Source organism: Neoarthrinium moseri, assembly GCF_022829205.1.
Source record: "Neoarthrinium moseri strain CBS 164.80 chromosome Unknown scaffold19_Wmoseri_CBS_16480, whole genome shotgun sequence".
Lineage (NCBI taxonomy): Eukaryota > Fungi > Ascomycota > Sordariomycetes > Amphisphaeriales > Apiosporaceae > Neoarthrinium > Neoarthrinium moseri.
In genome coordinates, this window is record NW_026055133.1 from 341422 (window position 1) to 358661 (window position 17240).

The window sequence follows — 17240 nt, forward strand, 5'->3', positions numbered from 1 at the left end:
GGGCAACGCTAGAGCCAGCACTGAGAGCCAATTGGCTAACTCCGTGACCAATGGATTTGAATACCTAGACCAGGCCCACGCCAAGCCGCCAGCTGGGTTCTGTGGGCTCGGCGGGCACCGAAAGATGGAGCAATGATAGGCAGTAGAGAATGTAAGATAAGGGAGCCCTTCATTTGCGTGTATAATTGGTTTTAGACCGTGTGTTTCAACGCACTAGTACTATACTGTTGGTTTCCAATCTACGTCCCATTGCAGTGCCAGAGATATGTATGTAGTAGTCCTAATATGGAATATCCCAATCTATCAATTGATCTGTCGAGTCTAAGCTGGCATGAATTCAGCAAATCATTGCCCAGATTCTATGGTTGAGATGAGATATGCCCTTATGCTTCTTTGGAAGTTGAGGGAATATCCTCTGTCGAGATTTCCATGGGCTTTCCGGGTTCTGAGAAAATTATATGCCACTTTCTGCAATCCCTCAGAAAAAGCTCCACATCAATATCGTGATTGGGGATGCGAAATGCGGCATTTGTTTCTTTATACAGCTTAGTGTCCCATGGACCTTTGACGGGTTTGATATCGAATCGCAAGAGAATGATACTTGCAAATGCGAGAATCTCAGTGGTAGCAAAATGACGGCCGGGACACAGTGTTGATCCGCCTCCAAAAGCACGAAATGCCACTGGGTTATGCTTGGTTTTGGGCTTTTTCAGGAATCGCTTGTGGTAGAAATCGTTCGCGTTCTTTCCCCAAGCGGTAGACGAGTTGTGCTGCACAGTGCTCGGTATTAGGACGGTAGATCCCCTACGCATTGGAGATATTAGCGCCAATATCCAGCTCATACCTTTGACGGAGAAGGGTGTATAGGGGATACGGAGCATAGGTGAAGGATAACATGTCAAAGTCGCCATAACGTACTTTTTCAGAAGATATTCCCCGCCCAGGAGGTGATCCTCTACGACTGCCCTGACCGACATGCCTATGCTGTGGACACGGAAGGCTTCTTGCATTGTCGAGACCAGGAGAGGACAGCAGCTTTTAACATAAGCTAGATCGAGATAGTTTTCACCACCCCTCTCTCGAACGGCCTTTTTCACCTCTTCGTGGCAGTCTTCGAGTACGGCTGGGTCCGAGAAAATATGATATAGAGTCCAAAAAGTTGCTGGCATCGTGTTGCTGATTAAACCGATTGAGCCTCCTGTTTCCATCTTTGCGATATCTTCCACAGGAACACCAAGCGAAGAAGGGTATTGGTATCTATTTCGTGCATATACTGATGCTTCTTCAAGGCTGTTTTCAGCAAAGTACTTGACGAAAGCCTCGGTTATTATTCTACGAGCTTTCAGGGCCTCTCTGGCAACCAGTGACGGCAGAAACCCAGTGACTAGAGTCAAAAGGCCACCATCCAGCTTGCTAAAATGTGTTTGAAGTCAGAACATAATGGCCCAGAGGGGGGTTCAATACCAAATATTGAATACACTAACTAGTAGGCTGCTCGTACAGCAGGGTCCTTAAATGGGTTTCGAGGACCGTAGACAGCATTTGTCGTGGCCATCATTATCTCATGGGATGCCCATTGAAACATCTTGACCCTGGTTGGGGTGTGCTCCAGGGATGCGTTGAGAATATTCACGGCCTTGGCATTGAGGTCATCAAGGTTAGGTCCCGGGGCCAGACCTTTGGTAGTCCCTATAGTCATTTGATGCACAAATCCAGAATCCTCGATGGGATCTCGACCCATAATATCAAGGGCCGGTTCACTGATACCCATAAAATGAGAAAAGATTCTGACGATGATTGGAGAAATTGATAAAGTTCGGATTTGTCTCTGCAAAACAGGAATGAGACCTGTGTCGTTGATGACGTAGAGACGTGAACCCGGAAGTCGTAGCGTGTAGATGGGCAACTTGTACTTGTCTCTGAACAGGTTGACTCTGTTAGCGTAATCATCCATTCGTGACTGCTGCAACTGAATCTATTTGTAGGACACACGCTTGGCGACCATTGTGAGGAAACCTCACCTCATTTTCTCATGAAATTTAGCGCCCATAATCGTCATAGAAATGGCTGGACTGAGGAATGGGACCCAGCCCTCCACAGAGGGTGGCTCTTTCACGTCTTGAGTGAAATATAGCAATGCCCGCAAGAAGGCATATGTGCTGACTAGGCCTACAGCTGCGACCGCAAGATTGAGATTCATCATAAAAGGAACTTTAATCGGTTGAAAGTTAAGTCTCGCGAATGAAAGCGGTGAGGTAAAACATTCCATAAGTAGAGAAACGCGTCTCAGACCAACATGTTAAGAATGTTGCGAAAGATAGAAAGCAGTGCCAATAGCCAGTTGGAGGATGCGATGCAAGGGGCGCCTGCATCCAGCAGCCGGCCTGTCATGAAACGTTTATTGGAGCGCTTCAAATCGGTAAGCACGCAAGGGGAAAGCCTGCTACAAGATCTCCACACTTCCTATGCCGTATTCGTCCTGCGCAGGACTTTTCGTCGGAGACACCAAGCACTACGTACCAACACATATCATGAGTGATGTGCAGGGGCTATGGCATGTCATACGGTTGTGACGGCACAGTGCCGATTCAGATACTTGTGCGGGGCAGTGGAGGCGGTGATGGTATTCCAGACCCCAGAACCACGCAGTCGGCTATGCCAGTACTTGGCGAGGCGTTGGTAGCCTTTGGTGACACCCACTAAGCGTACAGATTGACGGTAAGTTTCAGCCGGATATTGAAGCAGCAGCTGATCCCACGGGCAAGTGTCTTCAAGCCCTCGGGACAGTTGATTTCGGTAGGCAGGCGACCTGGCGGTCTATTGCTGTTGGCTCTGTTCTTGCAAGAAGGCGGCTAACTACCGTCGTGTAACGAACGAAACTTTTGGGTTCGCCCTGTTAAAAAACCCCGGACGTTTCTCTTCCGCCCCAGCCAACAATCTGGTTGTTTGGTCTTAGCGCGCCTTTGATGAAGAGTCTCCAACTTTCAGCCGTGTAATCTCGTGAATTATTAGCCTTGCACATTTGTGAGGCGTAAGGGTGCTGGACCCATACACAAGTTTGCGGACCTCCTCTGCCGTGAGTGGCTACATCAATACAAAGGTTCGGCGAGACTCGCGAAACATCCTGGTCATGTAGGATCGAGCTACAGGGCTAATAAAGGGGCACCCATGGAGACTTGATTTACCTAATATTGACGATGATTTACCTCCATAGTATATTTATTTCAGGTGCGCAACTTACTAGCATGAATGAGAAGGATTCGCTAGAGTATTGACTCGAGGAATGGCTACAGCGTGCAGGACTGTGCTGCATGGATATGTAACGAAGGCATCTTCTGAATTCAGGAAAGGCAGCCTCGGCCTTCTAATGGAGCTTTTCCAGCGGCAATACTTTCCAGAATTCACTCAAAACCACTTTGGTTTTGTCCCTCATTATTATTTTTAATTAAATGGTTGTGAATGAACCTGAAGAGGTCCTCAGCTTTTCTGATGGACGCCTTTCTTGGTGAATACTGCCAGTGTGCGAATTTGGCCTCTTTGCATAGCCACCTCTCGAAAAGTGCACATAGGGAAACGCCCCCCATCTCTCGGCCGCTCCCCTTCGCTGACATGCATCTCGCTATTGACTAACAAGAACTTGAGGCTATCGGATACTTCTGATGAATCATTTCTGCTTCGTCTGATGTAGTTGATCCGTATAATTTGACAAGACATCGTGTCAAACATGGACTAGTCCTCTTTAGACCCATTGTCAATGTCATCTTCGATAACATTTTCTCCAGGTAGCATAATAGCACGATCCAAAGCGTACGGAAGACCACGGTGACGACCCCGAATCATCATAGCGCAGATGACTAGTTTGCTGAAAGTTGTGAATTGACCGCTTAAGGACGTGTTAACAGCTGGATGACCCAAACTCAGACCCACATTTCCACTGTACAATTTGTTAGAGTAACTCCAGAGATGCTATGACATGAGCTTACTAAGCTGAGACCACCTCAAAGAGGGCTGAGAATACTGAAAATTCCTAGTGCGCAGGCACCGATAAGATAAGTCAAGGTTCGCTCATATAAGAGGTAGCATGAACTCACAGGCTGGCTATTGTCTGCGATTCTGGAAGATTCGGATATGCATATGCAAAACGTTCCCAGGAATATATACCACAGGTCGAAACTGAGCTGATTTTTAACATGATTCATAATATATGACTTCCCATGAATTTCATCCAAAGTCTGCTCAGAGCTGTAAAGACCAAGAGATCTTTCCTCGTATGTATTAGACGCACGGATACTGACAGATATCGGAAATATAGCGATATACATCATAACAACCAAACTGAGTTGGACAGCTGGGTTGACCTTGCTTAAGTTCAACGTCGCAGTCCCTGTGTGTCTGGCAGATGCGGCTTGGAATATTGCTGAAAGAATCCGGGGACCCATTGGAAGGTCGTTCACTGCTGGATTACTCAAATCTAGCACGATGATTAGGAGAACGTCGACGAAATTCAGGGCCATTATGATAGCGAAAAGTATCCAGGTTGGTTTGCTCGGGAAAAGCAGAGTATAGCAACGGCGCGGATGATCCAAAAGAAATCGTAGTGGCTCCCGCATAGGTGATTGGCGTGGGACCAATTTTGACATTATCCAAATGACCAATCTTAGAAAGACCGGGTATAGCGTGTTCCCGGCAAATGCCAGGAAAGTCATTACTAGCAGTGGCCAAGTTGCGTCTCGGAAACTGATCATAGAATCAGGAGTAAGCGTGAAGCCGAGATTGTCTACCATGGTCTGCGCCGAATAAAATGCCCTATCAAACGTCAACTATGTCACTCAAGACCACGCGCTTGTGCATAAAGACTGACCACCAGGTCTTATCTTGCCCGATCGAATCGAGATACTCAGTGTACTTGCTATCTGCTCGATGGATCCACGGGACAAGACATATGGCTCCAAAAATGTGTACTCCAAAAAAGTAAACTATTCGCATAAGTCAACACATTTCGGAATGTTGAGGAATGGCGTTGGCATATACCAGAAACAATCCTCAGCAATAATCGCAGGCTTCGGTACTCGATACCACCAAGTAGCTGTCGATCGTGAATGGTGAGGTTGCGGAAGCGAGAGTTGCGTCCGATGGTTGCTTGCTTGGAGAGTTGAGGAAGTTGTTTTACAACATTTGGTGTGGATCCAGTCCCTGCTGTGGTTCTGTCGTGACTGCGATCCGGTCGCAATACAAACATGCTTGAAACAGCACGCTCTAAAGATCTAGCGTTTGAGAGTCGATGGCCTGCGTCTATAGACCGGCGGCGGAAGCTGGACATCCGATTTGAGCCCTGAGGGATCGGTTGAATGGCATTGTCGTCGGTGCTTAGGATGTCGCGTTCTACCACAGGATACCCTAGATATGGTTAGAAAATGTTGACCGGATGGAGAACGACGACCCACCATTATCCCTTTCTCGAGGTGGTGGGATGTGAAGTGCTTTGCTTTCACTACTAGGCGCCGCCAGGTCTGCAACGAATGTAATTCTTGCTGCAGTGCGTTGTTCTAGAGGTTTTGGCTCGGTCTCAACCTCTAACTTTTCATTGGCCTCTGAGGTTTGGGGCTGCTGATCGGTAGGTCCTTGCTCAAGATCCATTTGCGAGCCAGGCATTCTGTCTCGATGGGCTAGCGAGGATGCTGCAAAGAGACAGAAAATGAGTAAAAGACAAAAAGGGCAGGACGAGCGACCAACCCTTTTTTTGAATGGATTGATGGAAACGATGAAGTCGTACAATAACGACCACGATGTTGATGAAACCTAGATTGGTGAAGATGGGGATGAAGTATAGGTAAAGCTGCTGGTAAGTTTGTAAATCCTTGAGATCGACACTTGAAAGATGAGCTGGGGGTTAGCATGGAACACTTGTAGTGACTGGGGTGCACTGACGTGTTCAAGCCAGACTCAGTAGAGGCACTCGCACCGAAACTTTTGAATTTGTGAGTGATGGTTCCAACGAGCTTTGGGCAGTTTTGTGTTGACGTACAAGTATGCGTCAATAGCCGCAACATTGCCCATCGGGTAGATTACAACGAGACTCAGCAGCCCCATAAAAATGATCCAAATATCTGTGGAATGGTCAGCTTCCATGAGGTTGACAAGAGTATCGCGGACTCACAATGCAGAGTGATGAAGTCAAATTTCACGTGAGGCTTCATCTTGACGATTCTGGGACTTTGCTACCGCGAGAACAAGCATTTACGTTGTGTGTGACCTGTGAGAAGCCAAATGTGGGAGTAAAGGTGGTATGTATCCGTATGATGGTCACTAGGATCAAGTTGCGTACTAAAAGCCTCAACGCGGTCCGTTCGAGGTTGGTGGTTCACAAGTCACTGTTGAGAAAACACGGATGATACCAAGGTATTAAAATGAGCGGGGACTACTGTGTGCGGGAGCCTGGCTATGACTTAGCCCCCTATCGGATGGTAGGACCGGTGGCGATTGCGTAATTTCTTTCTTCGACGGCCTGCACCCTGGCCAAAAGTTTTGCCCAGATACCTGCCCATCGCCAAGATTCAGAGCCTGACGGACAAAACCGTGACTGAGGCCGAGGAACAGATCCACTTCTACACCTCAGAGATGTTTGAACTGCCAACGTGATGATTGGAAATATATTAGCACACCAATTGCTGCCTGGCGAGCGCCTCGTCGACAGCGAACTGGAGAGATGCACTAAGATGTTCTGCGACATCAGTCACTACAACTATCGACTTTTCTACATATATGGATACAGTCGGAATATTGTTATGCACCCCAATCTCGAGCCATTTTGGTCTGTGTTTAATGCTAGCTATGACCAATACTGCAGACTTCAATAGCGCGACCCCACTCTGCCCTGAGAAACTGCGAGGCTGTAAGCCTGCGAGCAGGTACAGGATCTAGCATGCAATATACAACGTTACGGGTCTCAATCTAGCATTTCATCAGCTCAAGTGACTGTACGCTGAGTTTGATATGTTCCGGGTCTTACTTACATGGTCTAGTGACTCTATCGGAGCATAACCTTTCTCTACTCGACGATCCTCAACGTAAGTAAGGTAGCATTCATCTCTTTGTTGAGCAGAGTGCCAAAGGTGACGACCTAAACGCATGAACATGTATATCACTCCGCAAGCCCATACATCGGCAAAGCGGCCATCGAACTCGACTTCCGTATATTCCTCGGGCGCGATGTACGGCGCAGACCCACGGACTCCAGACAGCAGCTTGATTCCATCGCTCGTCGATGTGAGAACATGTTGGCAAAAGCCGAAGTCGGTGATCTTGAGGCCTCCTGCCGTGGTCAACAGCAAGTTTTCGGGCTTCAGATCGCAGTGTGCCACGTTGATTTCGTGCAAATACTTCACGCCACGCATGAGCTGCTTGATGAAGCAGTCAGCCTCCTCGGGCTCTAACCATCCAGCTGTTTGCACGAGGGAAAACAAGTCACCGCCGGCACAGTACTCCATCACCTCGTAAATCGTATCCTCAACGTGAAAGAGGTCAAGGATGCGGATTACATTCGCGTGCCGTATATTGCTCGCAATAGAATATTCGGCCAAAATCTGATCTCGGTACGGGATACCATGCCGGCTGGGTTGCCGGTGGAACTCCTTTACGGCAAACAGCTCTTCGTTTTGGCTGTTCTTATCGATCTTGCGTAGTACCCTAACAGTACCATATGCGCCACAACCGATCGTTTGCCGTGTTCTGCCATATTTTGTCTCCAATTCCGCGTATGTGCCTTTTGTATCGTCAGAAGCTTCCGACCCGTCCTCCGTGTCTTTCGGGGGTTCGGCGTGAGGTACGGGTAGAGAGCATTTGTTGCGTACTTGCTTGTATTTTCTACCCAATGCCGTTATCCAATGACTCGGCGTTTGTTCGCAGGATGCTGCTCTCAAGGAGTGTTGGTGTCCGCCAGGTAGTTCCGCAGCTCGAGTAAACCGTGGCGTACCTGAGTATCTTGAGATTCTCCCTATCAGTAATGTTATTCAACAAATTCGATATCCATTGCATTGAAATCCTCGTAATGAACCGAACCTGTTCGACTACCCAAGTATTCGAATGCTTACCAGTAGATGTCATCGGAGCTCCTTGTCGAGCGCACGGATCGGTGAAGAAGCCAGATGACTCCCAGCGTAGAGACGTTGATGGTGAAGAAGCGTGGCATTCCCTACCCCGTTCATGGAGCGCCATATGGTGAAATCCAAATTAGGTATAGCAGGGTACTTACATGTTAGTCCACGGCAGTGGCTTTTGCTGCACTTAGTGACCGTCTCCGAATTGCCGCTCACAAAAGCTCTGATTGGCTTTCTTCGGATCTTCGGGTGTATTGTCAGCTCCGAATATCCGGCGGTACGCGCTTTAATTGGCTTGATTCGGAACTACTTTTCTACAGGGGGCGGGCTTGGCAACAACACGAAACTCCGCCATTTGACTATGTCAACTTCTGTGCACGTACCAGAACAGCAAAAGTCTTTGGCAAACAGGTGGGATCGTACTTTCAAGCTCCCACGTGGGCAAATGTAGATATTTCTGTAGCACAGCGACACAAAAGTGAAGCTTCTGGGACTCCGTCATTCTCAAGCTTCTATATCTCAGTACCTCCGTGTAGGGACAGCCACGTAATGGCTGGGGCACCAGCCAATCCTCCGAAGAGCAGCAACAGCCCTACAATGGTTTCAACTGGTCTTTGCATCGCTCTCGCGGTCTTGATACTAATCGGCTGCTGCATTGCCAAACGCAGTGGTAGATTGGCGTCAATTGGTGAATCGACTCGATCTAGTGCGCTGCGCTCTCGATCCCGGGGCCTTCAGCCGGGCATTATCAGCTCTATTCCGGTTATCACGTACGTCGCCGAAAGTCAGGAGCCCAACAGCAAAGGTCACAATGTTTCTGTTTCAACCCTGGAGCAAGGGCACTTACACCATAAAAGCCAACACGGGCGAAATGTTGGAAGCAAGCTACGGTCGCCATTGCACCGACAACTCCATCACTGGTTTCTGGATTTTCGACAACGGAGGTCTTTGCAACACGTTAGCCCCATCAATGTTGAGCGGAGCCAGATCTGTGCTGTCTGCGTGGAAGACTTCGTCGACGGCATCTCCCTGCGTAGTTTGCCTTGCGGGCACATTTACCATATTCACTGCCTCGATCTGTGGTTGGCCAGCGCAGTTACATGTCCATTATGGCAGGTGTCTACATCCAAATACAGGTGGCTTGAGCTGATACCAGTTATACCAATTAGTCGTAAAGACCTTAATATCCCAATTATCTCGCGGCCGGAGGCCGCAATAACCTCTTCGAGCACGTTTGGCAGACTTTGACTCCTATTTTGGTGTTGAGGGACCGGTAGATGGTCTCTGAACTGTCTACGTGGTGAACCGCCCGCCTTTCCAAATCCACAGTTGTGCATCCATGAAAAACCCCAAGAATCTCCCCCACCCAACGAATTGAGAATACACCAAGTAGTTTCTAGTTGGAATGAGGGAATTCTAGTAAAGCTTGAATTATGAGAGCAGCCCGTGATCGCGGGACCTACAAGGATCTAGTTAGCGCTCCCTGGCTGGCTAGACCACGTTCGGTGCTACCCGACGGGTACATACTAAATTGGCCTCAGTTGCTCGGCTCAAATGGACTGATAAGAACAAGACGATGAACGTAGTGCTTAGTGTGCAACAGGATGTGCATGATTGGTGGCTGTCCACCCTTGACTGGAAAGCAGTTTGATGGTGCAATGAGCCAGGGTGGCACACAACTTGTAAGCTACTGAAATTTCGCCGGTTTCTTTTGGCCGCCCCCACCAAGTGTTGAGGTTCCTCAGGGCTTGGTGCCGCCTATAACAACCATATAAGACGCGCACTGCCCTTCTACACATCCCACTCTTCTCCAACCCACGTTTATCAGACAAGTGAATCCGTCGGTGAATAAAACCCAGCAATCCTCACTACTTGAGTGAACAGCCGAAATGGCCGAGCCTCACATTGCGGGCCAGTGTCCTCCCACAGGGCTGCAGCCGAAGAGCGAGGCCCACGTCACTTGTCTTGCGCCAGAGGACTGGGACGCGGACAACGAAGAAAAGGCTAGACGCATTACGGAAGAAGACCTTCAACGTTCCCACAAGCAGGTGAATAGAAGACATCCCCTAATCTCAGAGAAGGCCTCAGCAACTCACATTGATCATTTAATAGAACCACCGAGGGATCATCCTACTATGGCTTGCCTGGCAGAGCACCGGTGTCATCTACGGCGACATTGGTACCAGCCCACTTTATGTGTACAGCTCTACGTTCTCATCTCAGCCATCGTGGGACGATCTAGTCGGCGCCTTGTCAATCATTATCTGGTCTCTGACTCTTATTGTCACCGTCAAATACTGTTTCATCGTTCTTGCAGCGGACGATGATGGCCAAGGAGGCACATTCGCATTGTACTCACTGTTGGCACGTTATGCCAACATTGTCCCCCGGGATCCGAACAAATCCGGCATGGTTCATCTGTCTCGTCATAAAACCAGTGACCTGCGATTTGATGGAAGGACGTTTCGATCTTTCATCGAAGGCAGCCGCGCCTCGAAGGCTCTTCTCAAACTATTCGGGGTCCTGGGAGTGTCAATGGTCATGGCTGATGGCATGTTGACGCCCGCTCAGTCAGTCCTAGGCGCCATCCAAGGCATCAAAGTTGTCGATCCGGATCTTGGCACAAATACCATCGTTGGAGTGTCTTGTGCTATCCTCGTCTGCCTCTTCATGATACAGCCCTTTGGAACCTCAAAAGTCGGTACTGCCTTTGCCCCGATCGTCATTGTATGGCTCCTTTTCAACTTGTGCAGCGGAATTTACAATCTGGCGATTCATGACTACACTGTGCTTAAGGCATTCAGTCCATACTTTGCTTTTCAGTACTTGGTACGAAATGGAGAGGATGGTTGGAAGTCACTAGGGGGCCTGCTCCTAGCTTTTACTGGTGTCGAGGCCCTATTTGCCGACATAGGAGCCTTTGGCGCCCGGGCAGTCAAGCTCTCCTGGTTCTGCCTTGCGTATCCATGCCTACTCATCGCCTATGCTGGACAGGCAGCTTACATCTCTACCGATTCGACCGAGACCGCCTTCACTAATCCGTTCTTTTATACCGTTCCACCAGGAAGCTTTTACTTTTCCATGGTTATTGCGGTACTGGCAGCTATCGTTGCTAGTCAGGCCATGATCACGAGCTCGTTCCAGCTGCTTTCGCAAATCATGAGGCTCAGCTATTTTCCTCATATCAAGACAGTTCACACAAGCCGAAAGTTCCACGAGCAGGTATACATGCCCATCGCGAATTGGTTGCTCATGATTGGCACCGTGATAGTCACGGCTGTTTATAACAACGTAAGCGACTATAACTATTCAACAACGTTCCCTAGCTCATATCAAAACAGACTACCAGTTTAGGAAATGCTTATGGCGTTTGTGTCATAATCACTACTTTCATAACGACGTGTATGGTCTCATTCGTTGCCATCATCGTTTGGAAGCTTCCTTCACCAGTCGTGCTCTTCTTCTTCCTGGTATTTGGCGCCCTAGACGGCGCTTATATCTCATCTGTACTACTGAAAGTTCCCGATGGAGCGTGGTTCAGCCTGGTCTTGGCTGTGATCCTAGGATCAGTCTTCGTGCTGTGGCGGTGGGGCAAGGAGAGACAGTGGGCTGCCGAGGGGATGGAAAACGTCACCGCGTCACGGCTTTTCAGAGTATCCTCGCCGCCGTCTTCTGTCTCTGAAGCTTTGACCACATCCTTATCAGCGGACTTTGGTGGTGGCAATGTGACGACGGCGCCTGGCCTCGGTATATTCTTCGACAAAATTGGCGCAGGGTTTGACGTGGTCCCCAAGGTATTCACACAATTTGTTCGAAAATTCCACTCACGTCCCGAGGTCGTTGTGTTCTTTCATCTGCGCACCCTCCCCATTCCTACGGTGCCAATGGGTGAGCGGTTCATACTCACGCGAGTTCACCAACTTAAGTTTTGCTATCACATCACGCTTCGACACGGGTATACCGACGAAGTTCTTACTTCCGATCTACGCCAGGTCATTGTGGAGCAACTGAACGATTTTGTTGCACGGACAGGCAAGCAAGCCGGAACTCCTCCAGACCAGTCCAATTCAATACAACAAGAGCTTCGCCAACTAAGCTCTGCTGGGCAATCTGAGTTGATATACGTGCTCGGGAAACAAATGATGCGTCCAGGCCAGAGCCAGAGCAATCTAGTAAGGAGAACATGCCGCAAGATCTTCCTAGAGATCTTCTTGTGGCTCCGCGAGAATACAAGGTCCAAGCTTGCAGATCTCAAAATCGACCCTGACAACCTCGTCGAAGTGGGCTGGGTCAAACACATTTGATCTCAGCAATTTCCTTAGATTAGGTTGCCTGCACAGGCAAGAGGGAATGGCTTGGTATCTTAAGCTTCTGGTCAATTAGCGCTACGTAGTTTACCGAACGAGGTCTGATATCCTTCTCCAGACAGCTAGTAATAGACGCTCTTCACAGAAACCCACAGATTAGAGCGAAACAATCTTAGATTCAACGGACAGAACGATAAATTCCACGTATACTGTGCTTCGTGTTCATGTTATGCAGAATGATGTAGCAGTTGCTTCCCGGTTTCTCCTCTCTAGCGATCTTAGTTGTTTTAGGCACACAGATGTAGAGTGTTCTGTGGCAAACATAACGGTTTCACCACGGAGGGAATAGTGTGCATCGCCTCATGGATGAAAGCCGGATTCTTTTCATGGCGACGTTCAGTACAAATTAGACATTCAATCGTGTACATCGACCGGGATATCGGGCCCGAATGCATGACTTCAGTAGACTCTGCGGCTGTTGCTAGGGATCATGAAGGTGCGGAAATTGTTCCTCCAAACTCATGTTGGCGTCGAAGACAGGGAGTTGCAAAACATCTTCAGGTAAGATCCCGAAACTGTTGTCACCAAGGCTGACACCAGGGAGTAAGGGGTATGCAAACGGATCCTCCATGGGGAAGCCCATAACGTTCGAAGGAATATGATACGGGGCATGCCCCGGCATGTAAGCAGGGGGGGCATCAGAGATGCTGTTTCCGGATAATGCGCTACCTGGCATTGAAAGTGCATTAATGGACCATTCTGGTTGAGTGTCTGTAGAACTCGGCATATGCTGTTGAGGGGGATTCAACATTTGAGATTTGAGTTGTGAATGTCCGGGATTTGACGCAAATACCGAGTGAGCGTCCTGGCTTTGGCGGTCTTTCGACTTGAAATAGTCAGGGAGGTGATCAAAGAGAGACTGTGAATGATTAACCTATTATTTTCCAATTCCAATTTACATGTCAATATACTTCACTTACGTTGAGAGCTGCAGTTACCCTATCCGCAGCGAGACTTTTCTGAGTCAGGCTGGAAATGCAGTCCTTGCCCAGTTTGGCATCAGCAAATATATCCAGGGCTCCTGGCTGGTTCGGATTGTTAAACGCGTATAACAGCAGGCTCAGAACTGCGAAGAACTGCGTGTATGTGATGAACCAGTATGGACCGATCAGTACAGCCTGTTTGCGAATCTCCAAGCCAATATGGACAATATTCCGGCATACATTAATGCCGGCGGTCGCGAGAGCGAAGCAGCCCTCATTGGCTGTCTCCACTGTTGACCCCTGTTGAGAATAGTACTGAAGAAATGGCCTGTACAACATCATCTGAACATGGGCATAGGCAAATCGAAGAAGAATCTTGATGCTAAGTGGCGTACGCACGTTAGGACAGTGCAAAACGAGCAGAGGAGGGTTTGGGTTGCCTACCGGGTGATTTGCAGATCTTTTTCCGGGCCCGGGAGCCATGCGGACGAGAGATTCTCGTGCCACGTATGAAGGTCTTTTTCTAATTCTCTGATCTTGGCAACAGCGATTTTATATGTCACGTTCGCAGCCCCCTTATCAGCCCCAGTCGGCGGATAAAGGTAGTCCATAACTTTGGCAAGTATTTGCATTAGGCTGGCGTGAGCATTGAATGCTTCCAGAAAAGAAGGTCTTTCATCGAGTGAAGACCGATGAATGCCACTTTCGGTGATAAACTCGTCATCTACTTCTGTTGGCCAGGCTTGGTCAATGTCCTTATCCTGAAGAAGGAGCGGAAGCCCTAGGGTGGCAGCCAGGTAGATATCCATCTGTCGAATGGTATAGAAGACTCTTCTCCGCGTCTCATCTATAATCGGTGTTCTAGCGGTATGTGGTAGGTGCCGATGAAGTCCCATGCGCAAAGCTGATCGGAGAGCGATGCCGATAAAAGTGTGGCATCCGTTCAAATTGCCGGTAGCCTGGAGAAATTGGATAACGAACACTAAGGCTTGTAGAGTGGTTATATCGCAACACTCAGTAATGTCCTGGAGATAATGCCTAGCTAATACATAATAATTATGGCTAGGGGCGATTCACAAGTCAGCGGGAATGCGGCAATGCTACATCAAAGCTACGAAGACTCGGAAGGGGCAATCTTACCCTCGTTGAGTAGCAACATCATAATGGTCAGGATTAGTCCGGTCATTCTCGTCGACGTCATACATTGAGCCAAGAGCCATAACCGAAAAGAGAAGCCCGACGAACCTACGTTCTTCTAGTGTGAACTTCTGTGGGCGTTCATGGTAAAGCGTCTCAAACAGTCTCCAGAACGATGGCGCGTGAACAACTCTGAGAATACAAGAAGCTCGAGTAAATGCATAGTCGCACAGATCTCGCGCGAGCTGTCGCTGTGGTAATGCGTAGAAACCATGGTCTGTTTGCCATGGTGAGATCGCCAAGTCAAGTGGCAGCTCTACTGATCTGGGAGGGGAAGATTGATGATGCTGGGGTAGGAATGGCAGTCTGGAGTCGTATCGAAAGAGCCCTGGGAGATGCTGAGTGATCCGGCGCAAGAACGCTGCCCCTGACGATAATCCATGAAAGTCGTATTCACCAGTGTTCGTAAAATCTAGATGGTTAGCGGCATCGGTCAAGGTGATGAATCTTGCTGGTTCCTCCGAGGGCTCGACAGAAGCAGCATTGGAAGATGTTCCGTGCCGTTCAGCCGGTGGGACAGCAGCCTGCAATCTTGAGGATGATCGAGGGGAAGAAGCCGCGGTGTTGGAGGTGCCGAAATCAATGCTCTGCGAGATTTTCTGGAGGAGCGATTCGGCGGCATGCAGGTTCTTGCGCAGTTCCTCTAGGTCGCTTGGTCTTGCATCTGTGCCATTCAACCTAGGGCGTCTCCCTTGCCGAGGCAATCTGGCATATGAACATCCTAACAAAGCAAAGGTCAGCTGTGGCAGGCACAGATGGTAGTTTCCAAGATTCTCACCAGAGTTGAAATCTGCACAGCTCGAACACGGCTGCCTTCCATCGCATTTGATCTTCCGCCTCCGACAGTCATCACAGGCCTTGGTGGTTTTCCGGCGTTTACGGGCTGAGTGCTTGCCGGGGTCGTTCTGTGATTCGAGCCTCGGAGACGGATCATCCGACAGATCCTCCGATAACTCGACTTGTTTTAGAAGAGAGGAAGCTGAGGGCAGTGCGTGTGGCGCAACCGCCGTAGCGTTCGACGTCGACCCGTAGGTCCCTACCTGCGTCATCAAACTAATGAACGAAGCAGAAGACGTGCGACCATATACGGGAATCCCAAATAGTCCTTTGATCCAAGTTGTACCGCTTGCCAAAGGATGCAAATTCCTAGAGCATTGGGATTGAAGGAAAGTAGTTGGCTGCGAAATCCGTGCCAGAGTCCAAGATCATCTAAATGTAGTTAGCATTGAGAGCAAGCATTGGCTGTCCGACAAAGTGGCGGGTGGATCTGGAAGAGACATGATCACGTGATCTTGGGGGAGCTATATACGCGGGGACGGGCCTGGTAAGACGAAAAATCAACAGCATACAGGCAATACACATGGGGAATATTAGTCTGCAACCTAGCTGTGTATGTTCTACAACCTTACTGTCAGACCTTTGTAGGCTACCAGAATCATTCATTTATCCTATGTTTCTACCAAATTTTGTGCCCGCCGTCTCAGCACCGTCATATGCACTGGCTACGCCTAGGTCGGGGGTCTCATAGAGCCCTAGTCTGGAAACCAAAGCACAGTCACTGCGCCATAGCGGACCATGATGAACGAGAAGAGATGCGCTTTACTTGGCGATCTATACGATGATGCCGCGCCATTAGTTTGGTGCGGGGCCAAATAAGGGCAGTGCGCCGTCTCAATGGATTCTATCGTGATTGGTTGGCTAGCTAGTAAACCAAGTAATAATTATAACTTGAGAGCATACCTCTCTTCTCATGTTTATGGGGGTTTGATTTGACTGTTTTCCTAATAGCTTCGTCCTGCCGGGACTCCATACCTAAGGTATCAGCAACACAAGACAATGAAGCCTGGTGAGTGGCATATGCCACTGATGCAGCGAGAATGCAAGTGGACTTCGCTCGTGAATCAACATAATTTTTCTTGTAAGGAAATATTCCGCCCCTATGGAGCTGCAGTTTGCTCTTTAGCCCACGGGAGTTCAAGGAGCAATTATGTATGGAATCCAGGGGGCACGTCACTCGAGGACAAGCGACGCTTTACCTTGAGCAGCCCAAACGGTCTGGTACGAAATAGTTGAGCTGTCGACTCGAAGTCAGTGGACTTATACGGTGACACCTCCCCACTTCGCGGTGCCCGCAGGCAACGAATCGCACAACTAGGAAGAACGACTCTTGTTGATACAAACCTGTAGACCGATGTCGCGGATACAGGCAAATGACGCCAATTCCGGTAGACGGTTTGTACAGGAATCTGTCCTGCCGACTGGTGGTCTCGGCGTCCTGGCATGTCATGGTCACAGAGGGAAGGGGCCAAGGTTCAAATTGCGAATGGCACGCGATCTCGATACGTTGTCCACGCTGACGTTCAAGAAGTTGCTGTATGCAACGGGCATCTTGTCGTTATTTCCTTTTGATAAATTGCTCCCATGGTCTTGTCACATTTTCAATCAATACATGCGCTTTCATCAGTAGTTGGCTTGCTTGTTTCTGTCTCTAGTCCACACATGAAATAATCAATCGCCCAGACAAGATAGGGGTTAAGAGGATGTCGTCAAGTCCATCACGTGAGACATGTCTGCCCCACTAGCTTTCTAGTAGCCACAATTGCCGCCAAGTGTCTCGCCCTTTGGGCAAGTGCAGCGCTGGCGTTTTCCTCTCGAGG

The 17240-nt window shown here is 49.0% G+C and overlaps 4 protein-coding genes across 4 annotated transcripts; 1 reads left to right on the forward strand and 3 right to left on the reverse strand.

Moving 5' to 3' along the window:
- Nucleotides 1-383: 383 nt before the first annotated feature.
- Nucleotides 384-1954, reverse strand: JN550_005918 (uncharacterized protein; the record flags this gene model as incomplete). The annotated part of the gene is made up of 3 exons (XM_049317598.1): nt 384-804; nt 919-1413; nt 1485-1954. The coding sequence occupies 3 exons, from the start codon at nt 1952-1954 to the stop codon at nt 384-386; spliced, it is 1386 nt and encodes a 461-aa protein (XP_049172161.1).
- Nucleotides 1955-4809: 2855 nt separating this feature from the next.
- On the reverse strand, nt 4810-6197 carry JN550_005919 (uncharacterized protein; the record flags this gene model as incomplete). The annotated part of the gene is made up of 7 exons (XM_049317599.1): nt 4810-4976; nt 5032-5397; nt 5445-5678; nt 5734-5870; nt 5929-5967; nt 6026-6107; nt 6158-6197. The coding sequence occupies 7 exons, from the start codon at nt 6195-6197 to the stop codon at nt 4810-4812; spliced, it is 1065 nt and encodes a 354-aa protein (XP_049172162.1).
- A 3788-nt stretch (nt 6198-9985) lies between these two features.
- On the forward strand, nt 9986-12400 carry JN550_005920 (uncharacterized protein; the record flags this gene model as incomplete). Its single annotated transcript, XM_049317601.1, has 3 exons — nt 9986-10144; nt 10209-11387; nt 11438-12400. 3 exons carry the CDS (start codon nt 9986-9988, stop codon nt 12398-12400), a joined length of 2301 nt encoding a protein of 766 aa, XP_049172163.1.
- Nucleotides 12401-12884: 484 nt separating this feature from the next.
- JN550_005921 (uncharacterized protein) lies at nt 12885-15632 on the reverse strand (the record flags this gene model as incomplete). Its single annotated transcript, XM_049317602.1, has 5 exons — nt 12885-13322; nt 13384-13768; nt 13831-14368; nt 14636-15304; nt 15362-15632. The coding sequence occupies 5 exons, from the start codon at nt 15630-15632 to the stop codon at nt 12885-12887; spliced, it is 2301 nt and encodes a 766-aa protein (XP_049172164.1).
- Nucleotides 15633-17240: the final 1608 nt, after the last annotated feature.